We start from the raw sequence: 14,818 nt of genomic DNA on the forward strand, positions 1-14,818 counted from the left end.
TGCTCTGGGCCACTTTCCTCTTTAGGAAAATGGAGGAAATCTGAATTTCCTAACACTAGCTGTTTTGAGAATTTACCCGGCATGGAGGAGGCCTCTGGGAGTGGTCACTGGAGGCTCTGGGCAAGTGGACTGACCGGAGAGCTGCCTTCCTGGCAGGATTAGGGCCAAGGAGCGAAGGTCCTGATGCCCACCCAGGTCCCAGGCCATCATCTCTGCTCACCCCCAATCAAAACTGACACAAACCCAACAACCATTTTTCTTCTTTTATTAGAATTTTTTTTCTTTTTTTTCTCAAAACTTTTATCTAAAAACAAACCAAAAAAAAGGAAAAAAGAAAAAAAAAATACTGGAAACTTCATGGTTCAAGTGGGGAGAAAGGAGAGGAGGAGCATGGAGCTAAGGCTCCAAACCTCTCCAGAGAAAGTCCTCACCCTTGAAACGCCCTCTTGGGGGAAGAGCAGAGCTGGGGACAGCCCCTCCTTGCCCAGCCTCCGACTGGGGAGAGGGCAGAGTCACAGTGGTCCAAGGGCCAAAAAAGTTGGAGGGGGCAGGGCCGAAGGGTCACAGGAAGTAGTCGGCCACCGGCTTCTTGGAGGGGATGCCCCGTGTCTCCTGGGGAGCAGCCTCAAAGATGATGAAATCTTTCTGGAGATGCTCATCCAGCTCCAAGATGGCTGCCACATTGCCACAGCTGGAAATAGGGGGCAGCAGAGTTAGGAACGGGTCAGCCTAGGTTCCCCATCACCACCCTGACCTCCCCGTCCCACCAGCTCACCGGTAGCAGTAGTTGGGTGCTGACCACACAGTGAGCACGGTCTCATTGAAGTGCCACTTGTAACCTTCCATCACTAGCTGGTGGGCACGGCAGATCATATCAATGTCATTGGCTGCGTTGAACTGGGCCACCACGTCACTGCCAAACAGGTAGCCGGCTCCACGGGGGCTCACACCCCAGCCTGTTGTGTCTGAGGCAAATAAGGTAGAGATGGGGAGAGGAGGTCCTCAAGGCTTCTCTGGTTGCCCACTGCCCCTTAAAGGTGAATATCCTGTCACCTTTCTCCAATCAACCAGAGTCCCGGGCAGCAAGATTCCCCTGGAATATATATGTTCCAGGGGATTCTGGGGGAGAGGACTGCAAATGTTGGAGCGGATGAGCTGGAGAAAGAATGCTGGGGTCTGGTTCCACCTCCTAATCACAGTGACCATTCAATGGACTGTCCAAACAGGTGTGCATGCAAGTGAGAGGAGGTGCTCGTGAGAGCCACCAGCAGTATCAGAGCGAATAAGCACTGTCGTGGCCCAGGAGGAGTGAAAGGTCACCCTAGACCTGGCAGGGCAGTCTGAATGGCAGTGACAAAGGGGAGGCTGGGCCCTCGGCTGGTACTCAAGAGTCCTGACTGTAACTCTCAGCTCTACTCCACAGCAGCAGGGACTCCCACAACGCGAGGGGTCCTTGGGGAGCTTTCATTCCAAGGTCTGACCTATGAAGAAGCTGCTGTCAGGTCCTGAAGCCCCTTGCCATGCAGGGAGCCAATGATTTTGTCCTAAACAGCCTTCTGACCATGACCCCCTCTATGGGATCCAGCATACCCCCTTGCTCCCCATGGAGGGTCCAGCCAGCCTACAGGTGGAGGACAGAAGGCAGTGTGGACCAGCCCTGCCCTGCTCCTCCCTAGACTCTTCCCGTCTGGCCTGTCCCGTCAAGGTCCTTGCTTTAACCAGTCTCAACTAATGAAGGTACCGCCAGACTGGCCCTGCCCCACCTGCCCACCCCTCACCTTCAGGGTCAGACCAGAGGAGGTCACACATGGGTCCATCATGTGGCACTTCCTGCTTTCGATCAATTGTCCGGATCTGGTCCAGAGTCTGGATGGAGGGGGAGAGGCCCCCGTGCACACAGAAGATCTAGAGGGAAGAGCGAGACCAGGAGGGAGGAGGCACAGATCCAGAGTCTCCCCCATCACTCCCGCCCCAAGGAGTCCCGTGGCCAGCCTACCTTGCCATCAATGATGGCTGACAGGCTGAGGTAGTCAAAGATCTCAGTGCAGTAGCGCCACACAGTCACCGAACCATATTTGCGTAGGCACTCATCATAGAAGCCATAGACCTGCGTGATCTGCCGGCTCTCATGGTTGCCCCGGATCAGGGTGATGCGGTCAGGATAGCGAACCTAGGGGTGGCCACCAAACCAGGGCTGGGATCCAAGCTCTGTTTCTCCACATGTCTGACAGCCTCACTCTGTGTTCATAACCTTTGTCCTGGCCTAGACTCATGTCATTTCTTGCATAAATCATACAGTGTCATCTGCCTCACAGGTCCCTAGCTCCTCTTTCAGAGGAAGTAAACAGACCCCTCCCCGCTTCAGTTACAAACCCAATGGCTACTCTTCTACCCGCCAGACCCGGGTCCTCCGTGATGCTCAAGGCTCTCTGGCCCCTCCATCTCTCTCCACCAATGGACACTGTATCCAGCCATCCTCAGTGACTGCCACCTTCTCAACAAAGCCAGCCTCTCTTTTCTCTCCCAGTGCTGCCCCATTAGCCTCATTGTCCAAGGCTGAGGCAGGTGGCCCTGAGTCAAGGCAACAGCCCACCAAACAGAATCAGTCCAGAGCCAGCAGCACAGCTCCAAAGTGGAAAAATGGAAGGGAAAAAAATGACGGTGGCCAGGATACAGAAAGGCTGGCCTGGGATGGCCCAGGCATGGGCTCTAGAAGCCAGGGGCTCCCACCTTAAGTGCCAGGAGTAGAAGGAAGGTTTCAACACTGTAGAAGCCACGGTCCACAAAGTCCCCCATAAAGAGGTAGTTGGTCTCAGGGACATCGCCACCCACCTGTGGGGAGGAAGAAGGTTCTGCTTGGTCTTTTGGACCACTGCAGCGGCCCATGCTCCTATCCAGCTGAGGCCCTTCTTTCACAAAAGGTCCATCCAACTAGAAGCTTCCTGCTCCCCTTCATGCCACCAAAGGAAGGACTTCCCTGTCAATAAGTGGGGCCTCCAGTCACTCCCAGCTCACAAGCCCCAGTTTCCCCTACACTCACTCTGAATAGCTCCTTGAGGTCATAGAATTGTCCATGGATGTCGCCGCACACCTGAAAAGTATGAAGGTGGGTTGGCACTCACGCAGTGGTCAGAAGGATGGCCCCTCTGTTCCCAAAACACCCCATGCTTTCAAGAGACTCATGGCTCTTGAGGCTGCCACAACTCCAGGCTGGACATCTACTATCTGCCCAGAGTCAGCCTGCTGTAGTGTCACCCGCCATCCCACCCTGAGTGCCAACTGCCCCACTGGCAGGGGCCAGAACTGTTTTTTTTTTTTTCCCCAATGCTACTGACTGCTCCTGGAGGACTTGGCCCCTCCCTCCCTCCAAGTACCCAGAATATGACTACAGATGCAGAGCCACAGAAATGTGACCAGAGTCACTCACCAAACTGGACTCCCCCCTGCCCTAGCCAAGAGCATCCCAAACAAATCAAAATTCCCAAAACATGCATTTCTTAGAGTGGGGCACCCATGAAGAAAGGAGAGGAGACAGACACCGGGCTCCCTGGGACCCCAGGAATGAGGGGTGGACTTATGGTGTTTCAAAAGATCAAGCCAGGGCTTCAGGGACAAAGTATACTCACGGTGACTGGGGAGTCCACCCTCTGCACATTGCTCTCCTCTACCAAGATCTCTCTGGAGACAGGAGAAGACCAGGGTCACCACAGCCAGGACAGCCCAGCCCAATTCCTGACCTTTTTTTGGGGGGGAGGGGAGGACATGAGGTGGTCCTTGAACCGCCAGGGGGCAGGAGTGAAGTGTTCAATTTCCCTAGGATCAGCTGACCATGGCCCTCCACTGTTCAACCCCTTCCAAAGCTCCCAGCTGCCAACAGGACAAAGTCCCAGCTCTCATCCCAGTATCCAAGCCCTTCCATGCAGACTGTGACTTCCAGCCTTGACTCCCCTGCTACTCCCTCTCAGGTATCCAGTACTTATTCCTGGGAGACAGAGCCCCTTGTTCCCTTAGAGCTTTCCCTAACTGTCCCATAACTGAAGTCTGATATCAGTCTACCAGTCCCAAGACCCTTCTCCCAGACTGTCCAAAGACAAGGGTGGTATCCCCGGCAGGTCAACCATCAGATGTACCTTCAAAGGGAGGATGCACTGTTCCTACATTTTCAACATTTATTTCAATGTTGTCCATGGATGTCCCCCACACACCTGAGAAGGTGCGGACTTTATTTCTGGAAATGCAGTCTACTTCCACTTGAGTGAGGATGACATAAATCACTTTGGCAGTTATAGGTGCCAAGCTTAAGTAGCACCTATATTTCCAAATTTTGCTCCTGATAAGAGCAGCATTGAACATTGGGGCTCACACCACAGGCCACAACTGTTTATAAGGAGCTATGCACAGATGCCCCCCATCAGTCACCCTCAAAGGCAAGAACAGATGTTTCACAGAGAGGATGTATAAGCTGAAACATGGGAGGCTGCTGGGTGGGTGGCAGAAGCAAAGGTGGGATTTGAACCAGAGAAGCCTGGCTCCAGGCCTTTTTTTTTTTTTTTTTCGTGGGAAGGGTTAAAGGAGGGGGCTTGACTCTTTTTATGGAGCTATTCTGATGGGGGGTGGCCCCAGGCTGCTCCTCCTCCACCCCACTGTTTCTGCTAGTCTCTTCCCACTAAGGGAGTTCCCCAGGTACAGGGAATGGGAGGATTCACATCTGTCCCTCAGGGGACTCTCTGAGCACAAGGCAGGTATGCCTTAGCTTTCTCGAACAGGAGGTGGCATTGATGGTGGTCCAGGAGGCCAGAAGAGCAACTGGGTTCTCCCACCTGTACTGAATCTTGGGATGAATATCCTTCTATAGCAACTGTTTATAATGACCCTTCCAAGAGACTGGGTGAGGGGGTTCTTTTCATTCTCATCTAATGGATAAACAAAGCAAGGCTTAAAGTGGCAGAGTCGAGGCCACAAAGCTGGAGAGTGGCTGAACTGGAACTCGGGAGCTCAATCTCGTGAGAATTTATGCCAGCCTCTTCAACTAAACCCAAGACACACCTGAAACCCAGCAAGGTCAAATGCAGGAGTCTTCCTCTCTGCAAAACCATAACTCAGGGGCAGCACAGCACTGGTGCACTCAAGGAACAAGAACCAGGTTCTCTGACACCAGCTATCACTTGCAGCACATCACTAGCCCTACAGTGACTCACAACTGTTCCCCATTATTTCCACAACTAACAAACCTTCTGTAAGTTCCTAATAATGTGCTAGGCCCTGTTCCTGGATAGGCAGAATCTCATTCAGGCCTCACAATGACTCAAAAAAACTTACATAGGTAAAATGACTTGACCAGGGTCACACTGCTGAGATTCACACCGAAGAGTGCCCAATACAAAAACTTTTCAGTTCAAACTACTGCAGGCCTCTGTGGTTCCATGGGTTTAATTTTTTCTATGTACCTTCTCAGTAAGCTGAAGCGTTTGAAACTACTGGCTTCAGCCAGTCTCTGACGGGTCCCCAGGCCATGGCCAAGTGCTAAAATTGGTCCCCATTCTGACTAAGCCTAAGATAACAGAGGCCACCTCAAACCTCAACCTAGTACCTTCTAGCTACATTTCAGTCTCAATTAAGCAGGGTCCTCCCACCCCTCAGTCCTCCAGAGCTCCCTGCTGCCTATCATACCCCATATCGAAATGTCTCTGCCTGGCTATCAATGACCATGGAGCATAGTCAAGGACCTGGGCTCAAAACTCATTTCCTCTTGAACTTGCTAACTTACTGTGTGACAAAGTGTAAGACTAGATATCTACACTAAGGTTCAATTTGATCTTCTATAAAATAGAGTAAATGCTTCCTCCTGTCCTGCATATTCCATAGGGCTGTTGGAATGGAGACTGCACACATAAATTTGCTTATTCTGAAAACTCCAGCATGCTATCCCAGCATTAGCTATAATCATTACCACACTGATCCAAGTCCTGTGGGGAAGATAAAATTTATGGGGAAAAAAAAGAACAATATCAGGTTTAAGTTCCTAAAAATGCCAATCAGAATCGAGGGAAAGAGAACTGAAAACATCCTAGAGCTGGTTTGGTCAGGGAGATTTTCTTGTCTCTTCTTTCTTTTCCTTTTGAGATGGGATCTCACTTTGTTGCCACGCTGGCCTTGAACTCCTGGGCCCAAGCAATCCTCTGCCTCAGTCTCCCGAGTAGCTGGGATTATAGGTGTGCACTCCTGCACCCAGCAAGCAGATTTTCTTGAGCTGTCAAAAGAGTAAAGCTCCATACAGGCATTTTAAAAGGGGCCTAGTCTGTTTATCAATCCCACACAGGTCCTGTCTGACTGCTAAGAGTCTGTCTTGAGTGGAGAAGAGCCAACCAAATAATATCAGGGGCACAAATTTAGAACCCAGCTCTGTTACTTCCTCACTAGGTGATATCAGTCAAGTCACTAGACCTATAATTGTGCCTTTCTGTTCTTATATAAAATGGAGCAAATTATATTCCAACCTTATAGGTTTGTTGGATGGGAGGATGATGGGGGACCAGGTTACTAGTGGATCTATTGTTCAATAAACAGGTAATTCTCCAGCTCTTCTATAATTCTCCAGCTTGGAAGTCACAAACAGTTCGCTAAAGGAAGCAGGAAAACCGTCTCCTCAATTGCTGCCCACATATCTTTAGTCCTCTGCTCCTCTCATCCTACTTGGAATGCCTTTTCTTACTGGCTCTGCCCCTATCAGATAACCAAAATTATCTTTATCCTTTGTACCCGTCTTCTCTTAGAAGCCTTTACTGATAGTTTCAGCCCATATGATTCTTGCCTTTTCAAATAGCAATAATACCACCTAGTGTTTGTCAAGCCATTTACACTGGACCAAAAATTTACCTCAAGCACCAGTTCACTGAATGTAGCTTCACAACCATCTTACTAAGCATGATCATCTCCACTTTACAAATAAAGAAACTTGCCCTTGTGGATGCACTGATGCATGCATGTAATCCCAGCAGCTTGGGAGGCTGAGGCAGGAGAATCACAAATTCAAAGCCAGCCTCAGCAACTTAGCAAGGTCCTAAGCAACTCAGTGAGATTGTCTCAAAATAAAAAAATAAAAAAGGGGCTGGGGATGTGGCTCAGTGGCTAACTGCACCTTGGTTCAATCTCTGGTACAAAAAAAAACAAAAAAAACAAAACAAACTTTTTTTTCCTTGAGGCACCAGATCACCAACATTTGTAAGAGGCAGAGTTCAGATTCAAACCTAGAGTCACCGCATTCCAAAACCTGGACCCTTAATCACTACATCATTCTACTTCCCATAGAACTCTTAAGTGGGTGTCCATCTAGATCATGCTTAATTCTACTCTGGCTTATTTACCTCCTAGATTAAGCATGAGACTGATCCAACTCCACCTTACTGCATATGGCCTGGAAAATGTCAGGACACAAAATAGCTTCAGACTCCATTCCACACTTCCTGGAAACATTGAACATCAAAGTCTTCACTTGTAAAACGGGGACAAAACCACCTCTTTTAAAGGGTTGTTGTTGGGATTAAGATCATTTCATGGGCTGGGGATGTGGCTCAAGTGGTAGCGCGCTCGCCTGCCATGCGTGCGGCCCGGGTTCGATCCTCAGCACCACATACAAACAAAGATGTTGTGTCCGCCAATAACTAAAAAATAAACATTAAAAAAAAAAATTTAAAAAAAAAAAAAAAAAAGATCATTTCATAAGTCAATGCCTTTAACTTCTGTTCTTGCAAACACTCCTTTTACACCTCTTTGTATTCTTTTCCTGAGCTCAGCCCCTTCAAGAAGCTGCTTCTGTTTGCCCCAATGTTGTTTCCCTGAGTTTTCTAAGTACTTTCTGTAACTCTCCTTTATTCCACTCAAAGCATAAAATCTAATATTTTCAAGTCTTTACCCACATCTACCTTCCCCTGGCAAACTAGGTAGTTCCTGGAGGAAAGCGGACCTATTCTGCTCCTCTCGGAAAAGCTTCCAACATGGGACAAGCCCAAAGTTCTGAGCTGGGTTTGCCCCAGGCCGGAACCCCTGGGTGGCAGCTTGGCTTCACTTTTCTGGGGCTCACCTGGCCTTAGCACACAGGGCCTTGACTTCGCTCTCCTTGATGAGCTCGCAGCGCCGTAGCTGCTCGATCTGCCGGTCCAGGTCGCTGATCTCCGCCATGGCCCACCCCCCCCGGCGCGGGTCAGAGTTGGGGCCACCGCCCCCTCCGCACCGCACAGGGGTCTCCTGGGAAAGAAGAACAGCCCGCGGATGAGAGTGTCCGTGCGGGGCACGGGGGGGGCGACTAAATTCTGGGGCTGGCCCCCCCGCCTCCCCTCACATCAGCCCCGGGATCCCCAGCGTCCCACCGCTCAGGCCGCACCCCCCCCACTAACTCCCGTCGAACCCCGCGGTCCCGCGCTAAGGACGGTGGCCTAGAGGGGCTTCAGACTATTACCGCCGCTGCGACTCCGGCTGGAGCTCTCGGACTCGCTTGCTTCCCTCCTTCCCTCTGCTTTGGGCCGCCGCCACCGCCGCTTCTACTTCCGGCCCCGCCGCGGAAGCAAAGGGAGGCCAGTTCCGGCGCGCGCCGGATGTGGCGTCATACACACGCCTCCCCTTTCCCTTGCCGCGCCCTGATCGCCACCCCTGGAGGCGGAGAATGGGAGAGCTGAAGGAAGTGGGCGGCAGCGGATGTGGACTGGGCACCTGGGCGCTGCGAGGTGTTAGAGACGCAGACCAACCCCCTACCGTTACAGTAAGAAAACCAAGATGAAGCTGGGCTCTCGCTAGGCTGAATCACTTCATATTACAAATTTTTGTTTACCCATTTCATCGTGCCTCCCCTTCTACAATCCTGGGGGCTGTTCGCTATTGCAGCTCCAGTGCTTAGGGTAAGTCTTGGCCCAGTAGACATTTATAAATATTCAGTGAAGGAAGAAATCCCAACCCAAGTCTCTTCCCACTGCCCCAGAGAAATCTTTGTCAGAGAGGAGCTCCAAAGTTTGGGGCAGAAAGGATCGCGCCCTTCCTGCTCTAAGCCTGTGCCTCAGTCAGCGTCACGACGTCCCTATTCCAAAATCAACCCCTGACACCATTCTATTGCCTGAACATTTTATTCCTTTTTTAAGAGGAGGAAACTGATTCAGAGAAGTTAAGTCTTAACTTGGTTGTGGTTGCAGAGCTAAAAATTCGGAATTCAGAAAAGCTGTGTTCTCAGTTCTAGGTTTTTGGGTTTTTTTTTCCTCTCCTTTTTTTCCTTAACTGCTTCTGGAACTCACATTGTTATAAAGATTAAAAAGACCAGCACTCTCCAAACTGGCATTAAAACTCCTCTGCTTCCCTAGTCTTTTGCTGCAGGAAGAGGTAACTATTGATCTTTAAACAGTCTTTCCAGTCCCCTTGCCTTTATACATCATGCTGTCCTTAGTGTCATCTTCTACTGACCTTGTTTTCACTTGCTTTACTTCAGATTTTGTTTTCCTGAGTTGAATGAGGCCAAGAAGAGAAATGACCCAAAGTTTTGAAGAGTTATAGAGATGGTTTTGGTTTTTTTGGCAGGGGGGGGACGACAGGGAGTACTGAGGATCAGACCCAGGGACATACACGTTAGGCAAGTGCTTTCCCACTGGGTAACACTTCCAGCCCAGGTTTGGTTTGGTTTTGGATAAGCAGACAGAAGGGAGGGACTAAGTTTTTAAATTCCTAGAAGGTGGTAGATATCCAGTCAGTGCTACGTAGATCACTGTCGGAATTTTGTAGGATCAGGGAGATCAGAAAGGTCAAGACTTTTTTCTTGAGGGAAGCTTGGAATGGAAAGGATCTGCACCAGAAAAGGGTGGGAGTGAGGAGGTTGCAAGAAATATGTGAAGTGGCAGGACTACTCAGTTCCGTAGTTATGGCTAAGATCTGCAGCAGCTAGGAACTGGTCTAGTTTCTGCTACACCCAAGACTGGGTAATAGGACAGGATTCACAGCATGGCCTAGGGCTGAATGTGGGGCCCTCATTATGGCTTCTTGGAATGCAGCAGCTCAGTTCTTAACCTGGAACCTGAGCTCTGTAGTTCATTTTGTGTGTATTTGCACCAAGGCGCGGGTATGTGGGAGATTCCAGGTTTTTCAAGGCATTCTGTGGTCCAGAGAGGCCTAAGAAGCTATTTCTAAACCCATCTCCTATTAAAATGAGGAAATAGAGCTCGATAGCATTGATTAGGAGATGGACATTAGATGTGTCCAACAATGCATCAAGATAAGCATAAACTGGGAATCTCAGCACCCATTTTCATAGTGGTGGCTACTTTAGTCATGGGGTCTCTGTACCCTTGAGTCCAAGACTGTAGCCTTATAAGATTTAAGTGGTGACACCTGTAGTCCCCAACTCTGAACCTTATCATATACTGCTAGTTAGACAGGATGGAGCCTAGAAGAAAATTTGACAAGCTCTCAGCCTTTCTCAAAGCCCTGAGTAAGTAAAAAACAGAGGAAAGCCCTACCCCACCCCTTCTACCCTTTTCCTGCTCAGCCACCTCCCCTGGCCCACCCTGCCTTAGATGCCACAAGACACGGACAACAGACTCCCCCTTAAATAGTTGTTTATTGGCAGTGGGCTGGAAGGGGCGATGGAGTTAGCGCACACAAACACCACACACCAAAGTCACGAGGGAGGCAAGAGTGATGGGAAAGAGCCTGGAGCCCCATGTGGCCCCCTCCTGAAGAGTGTGTGTGAGCAGGGGCCTGGAGTGTTGAGGGGGCAGCCTGAGAATGCCTCAGCTTAGTAGGCATGGTTAGAGACGAAGAGGGACTCGCTGGCTGCAGCCCCGGCCTGACCACTTGGGGTGTACTTTCCTTGACAGGCGAGGCTGTTGGCCTAAGAGGGGAGAGGAGCCAGTGTGAGAAGGTCTCTTCTCAGAGTCCCTCCCATCCACCCAGACACACCCTGCCACCATCTGCCCCTGCCTTACCAGGGCTCGCTTGATGTACTCCTCCTGGGCGGTCTTCATGTTCTCCTTCTTCCCACCCCAGGCCTTCAGAGCAGAGGCCTGCAAGGCTCGGCCATAGGAGAAGGTCAGAGCCCATGGCTTCAGCAGGGGACACTTGTTGATGGCATTGAGATTGATAGATGCCTCCTCCTCACTCTGTCCTCCAGACAGAAAGGTGATTCCTGTAGAACAAGGGCCAAAATAGGGGTGGGGCTTTAGCCAGAGACCCAGGAAACAGGAAGAAGCCCTTAGACACTGCCCTGGAAAGCAGACCAGTTGGGCTCCAGGGTTGTAGGCACAGTTCATCTACCTCCGGGAGGCCAAGACAAGGGAGGTAGGCCTCACCAGGGACGGCAGGGGGCACTGTGCGACGCAGTGCTGTGACAGTTGCCATGGCAATCTCTTCATGGGAGTACTTCTGGGTGCAGGCATGGCCTGGGGTGACCATGTTGGGCTTCAGCAAGGTGCCTTCCAGGTAAATGTGGTGGTCACTCAGAGCCTTGTAGACAGCAGCCAGAACCTAGAGGAGGGCAAAGTCAAAGTGGACCGGTAGGGTGTGAGCCCAAGGTTTGGGCTCAGCTGCCCACTCCACCACACCATCCCGGCAGAACAGACAGGCAACCTACCTTCTCAGTTACATACTGACAGCGCTTTAAGTCATGGTCCCCATCAGGAAGGATCTCAGGTTCCACAATGGGCACGATGCCATTCTGTCAGGGGAGGGACAGAGTAGCCACAAGGCCTTATCACCTAGAACCCCACCCATAGGTCCTCACAGCCATTGGCCAGGATCGTATCTTGATGATAGAAATGCATGGCATCAAAGCCCTCAGTGGATTACTGCGACAGGCATCTCAGATCCACCCAGGCAATCCCTATTCTGCCCCTCTGCCTTACAGCATGTCCTCCCAGGGACCAGCCTCATGTTCAGTGCGTAATGGGAACAGCAGCTTTGGGGGAGGTAGGTATCCTGGCAGATGGGAGGCAAGCTAGTCCACACTGGGACCAAATGAGGTGGGAGGTGGCCTTTTGGGGACCTGCAGTCCCACCTGCTGGCAGATGCTGGCATAACGGGCCAGAACATTGGCATTTTCCATGATGGCAAGAGATGAGGGGGTGTGTTCCCCAATCTTCAGCACACAGCGCCACTTGGCAAAGTCAGCTCCATCCTTCTTATACTGGGCACAGCGCTCAGACAGCCCATCCAGCCCTGAAGAGAAAACGAAGGAGTCAGAGCATGGTGGGGGAGGGAGGGATGCATCTCCACTCGCTGGCTGGCAGGGGAAAGATCCAAACAGTTCTCACCTTGGGTGGTGGTTTCGCCGTTGGTTCCCGCCAGGGGCACCACACCCTTGTCTACCTGTTGGGGTGGATGAGGGTAATGATCTCTAGTATCTTTTCCTCCTCCCTCAACCCCAACCTCACTTAATCTCTTACCGACCTCTCCAAGCTTGCCCATATTTTTACTTAGTTATAGTACCCAGACCTGTGAGGTGTGATACATTGGAATATTATTCCACAAGAATATTAACTGGATTGGGTGTCAGGACACCTGGGCTCTACCACTCACTAATGCCGAGCAAATGATTTTACCTCCCTAAACTTCTGGCTTTTCACCTGTAAGTGGGAAAATGCCTTGCTCTTAGAATTATAAGGATTAAGAATGCCAGGGCTGGGGTTGTGGCTCAGCGGTAGAGCACTCGCCTAGCACATGCGAGGCCCTGGGTTCGATTCTCAGCACCACATAAAAATAAACAGTACAACTAAAAAAGAAAAAAAAAACATTAAAAAAAACTCCACCTGCGGCTATAGTATCTGCCTAGCATGCAGGAAACTATGGGTTTGATCCCCAGCACCACACAAACAAGTCTGAGTACACCATAAAGTCTGTAACCAAAGCTCCACCCTAGTCTTTAGACCCCCAACTCAGTATTCATCTCCTGCCCTATTAATCTGGATTCCTTTCCCTCACATTAATTTCCAAACTTAAATCCTGAGGCCCTGGCTCCCTCACCTTGATGCCCACGACACCACCCTTGGATTTGATGACTTGGGGGAAGGAACGCCCATCATCCGCCTTCTGGTAGAGTGTCTCATGGAAGAGGATGACACCCCCAATGCAGGGATTCACACGGTCATCAGCAGTCAGCAGCAGCTGGCGGTAGAAGCGCCGATTCTCCTCAGTGTTCTCAGTGCCAATGGACTGCAGCCGCTTGGCAATGCTTCCTGGAAGGGAGCATCACATGGGAGAATAAAGAGATTGACCTGTCACTTCCAACCCTGGGCCTCCTCCCACTCTTGTCTTGGGCCAGCACCGTACCAGTGGACTCATCTGCTGCCAGGATGCCCTTGCCTGGAGCCACAATGCGGCGAGCTATCTCAGACAGCTCCTTCTTCTGCTCCGGGGTCAGTGCTGGGTATTGGTAGGGCATGGTGCTGGTGGTAGCAGGTTCCTGGGTAAAGGAGACAGATGGTGGTAGAGTAGTTAGCTGGGACTTCTCATGGTCGCCCAGTGAACCAGGCCCCTTTCTTGGAAGTCAGGGGAATCGATCCCTACCCTCCCCTGCCCCACACCCTTGCAGGTCCTGGGGCACTTCCTGTCCCCAACTCTCCCCTACACCCGACTTCCCTATACTAGGCCTGCCTCCTCCTGTACCTTTCCTAACTCTGTCTGTTGCTGGGTTTGCTCCTGAGTTTGTTGCTGGGTGTTTCCCAGCTGAGAGTGGGGTTGCCCACTGGCAACTGGGGGAAAGGAAAAAGCCATAGCCAGGGACAGGCGGGTCATGTTGAAGCCGGACCCTTCTGGCTTGCGCCTTGCCATGGGGTCACCTTGCCTAGAAACAAAACCGAACCGAAGTATTTTAGAATTTAAAGGTCATGAGTAGGGCAGAGGGCCCCAAATCTCATGTGAAAGGTCCCAGAGAAGGTAAAGATCTGTGCATCCAGCCACACCACAACGGGGGGGGGGGGGGGGGGCAGGTCTGAGATTAGAACCCAGATCTCCTGACTGCTATTAGGGTGTTCCTTCCAATCCGCCCAAGATCCCAGGGCTGGCCCACGCTCCAAGGCTTCAAGGACATCCCAAGGTCAGGCTTCTCCCCCCAGGGTGAGGGGAGGGTGTTAGGAAAAAAGTAGGAGGCAATCGAAAGCCCAGGAAAGGGCAGCCCAGCAAGCCCAGTCGGAGGTGGAGGGAAGGGTAAGGTTCGCCCGTGCTCACTGCTCATACAGGGAAAGAGAATGTTGAGGGGAGGCAAGCGCCCCACCCCTTCCCTGAAAAATGCTCCTATCTGTTTGCACGGCTGCAGCTGTTCCAGGCTCAGAATCAAGATCACAAGGAAAGATAGGGAAAGTGTAAATGGGTCATCAGGCCCAGCTGAGGGGTTTCCCCCCAGTACCAGGGGCTCAGGATCTCCAAGGGCAGGAATCACCCGCCACCCAGTTGTGCAAATCCTGAGGCAAGTATAAGCTGCGTCCTCCCCTCTTTGCCTTTCGGGATCTCTATCGAGGCAAAGGGACCCTACGACTTTGTACCGGGGGTCCCTGCAAAGATAGGGATTGGGGTAATGGTCCTTCATCTCGTCCTGCTTCCTCCCCCGCCATGACTCAGCGTGGTGCTGCTGCGTTGCGCAGCTGACCGAGGGAGCTAGAGCTGGAGAGGGTTGGGGAGTAGCGGCCTGAGAGCAAGTCTGTGGGGTGGTAGTGGGAAGACACTGGCCACAGTCCCGGGTGGGGGCTCCGCGAAGGCGCCCGACCCGCCACTGCCCCAGGATCCTTCTCCATGGTTCCAGACCCTCGCACGTGGCTAGGGGCGCTCACCTGGCACAGAAGGGGGCGGGTTTGTG

At 51.5% G+C, this 14,818-nt stretch overlaps 2 protein-coding genes and 1 long non-coding RNA gene across 4 annotated transcripts; 1 reads left to right on the plus strand and 2 right to left on the minus strand.

The window, feature by feature from the left end:
• Nucleotides 1-251: 251 nt before the first annotated feature.
• Ppp4c (protein phosphatase 4 catalytic subunit) lies at nucleotides 252-8,610 on the minus strand. 2 transcript variants are annotated; one of them, XM_046454427.2, is made up of 9 exons: nucleotides 8,456-8,610; nucleotides 8,081-8,244; nucleotides 3,627-3,678; nucleotides 3,041-3,091; nucleotides 2,731-2,832; nucleotides 1,997-2,170; nucleotides 1,779-1,905; nucleotides 776-965; nucleotides 252-691 (listed from the first exon to the last, which is right to left on the minus strand). In XM_046454427.2, the coding sequence occupies exons 2-9, from the start codon at nucleotides 8,176-8,178 to the stop codon at nucleotides 562-564; spliced, it is 924 nt and encodes a 307-aa protein (XP_046310383.1). In that variant the 5' UTR covers nucleotides 8,179-8,244; nucleotides 8,456-8,610; the 3' UTR covers nucleotides 252-561. The 2 variants fall into 2 exon arrangements, with proteins under 2 accessions (XP_046310383.1, XP_046310385.1); XM_046454429.2 differs by lacking the exon at nucleotides 8,456-8,610 and adding an exon at nucleotides 7,365-7,661 and having other exon boundaries at nucleotides 8,081-8,213.
• Nucleotides 8,611-8,668: 58 nt separating this feature from the next.
• LOC131424550 (uncharacterized) lies at nucleotides 8,669-13,254 on the plus strand. The gene is made up of 2 exons (XR_009227806.1): nucleotides 8,669-8,891; nucleotides 11,876-13,254. It is a non-coding gene; the product is annotated as an uncharacterized LOC131424550 (long non-coding RNA).
• Nucleotides 10,573-13,812, minus strand: Aldoa (aldolase, fructose-bisphosphate A). Its single transcript, XM_046454424.1, has 9 exons — nucleotides 13,633-13,812; nucleotides 13,297-13,429; nucleotides 12,991-13,202; nucleotides 12,282-12,336; nucleotides 12,026-12,186; nucleotides 11,603-11,686; nucleotides 11,322-11,496; nucleotides 10,959-11,158; nucleotides 10,573-10,864 (listed from the first exon to the last, which is right to left on the minus strand). The coding sequence occupies exons 1-9, from the start codon at nucleotides 13,795-13,797 to the stop codon at nucleotides 10,769-10,771; spliced, it is 1,281 nt and encodes a 426-aa protein (XP_046310380.1). The 5' UTR covers nucleotides 13,798-13,812; the 3' UTR covers nucleotides 10,573-10,768.
• Nucleotides 13,813-14,818: the final 1,006 nt, after the last annotated feature.

This window comes from Marmota monax, unplaced genomic scaffold (assembly GCF_021218885.2).
Source record: "Marmota monax isolate L192 unplaced genomic scaffold, Marmota_monax_Labrador192_F-V1.1 WCK01_AAM20220418_F8-fsc00086, whole genome shotgun sequence".
In the NCBI taxonomy this organism is placed as follows: Eukaryota; Metazoa; Chordata; class Mammalia; order Rodentia; family Sciuridae; genus Marmota; species Marmota monax.

Coding starts and splice junctions, on each gene's coding strand:
- Ppp4c (XM_046454427.2), bottom strand. CDS start 8,178: ATGGCGGAGATCAGCGACCTGGACCGGCAGATCGAGCAGCTACGGCGC. Junction 3,679..8,080: donor GCCCTGTGTGCTAAGGCCAG/GTGAGCCCCAGA, acceptor TCCTGTCTCCAG/AGAGATCTTGGTAGAGGAGA. Junction 1,906..1,996: donor CAGCCATCATTGATGGCAAG/GTAGGCTGGCCA, acceptor TCTTCCCTCTAG/ATCTTCTGTGTGCACGGGGG.
- Aldoa (XM_046454424.1), bottom strand. CDS start 13,797: ATGGCAAGGCGCAAGCCAGAAGGGTCCGGCTTCAACATGACCCGCCTG. Junction 13,430..13,632: donor AACAGACAGAGTTAGGAAAG/GTACAGGAGGAG, acceptor TCCTTTACCCAG/GAACCTGCTACCACCAGCAC. Junction 12,187..12,281: donor CGGCGAAACCACCACCCAAG/GTGAGAACTGTT, acceptor TTTTCTCTTCAG/GGCTGGATGGGCTGTCTGAG.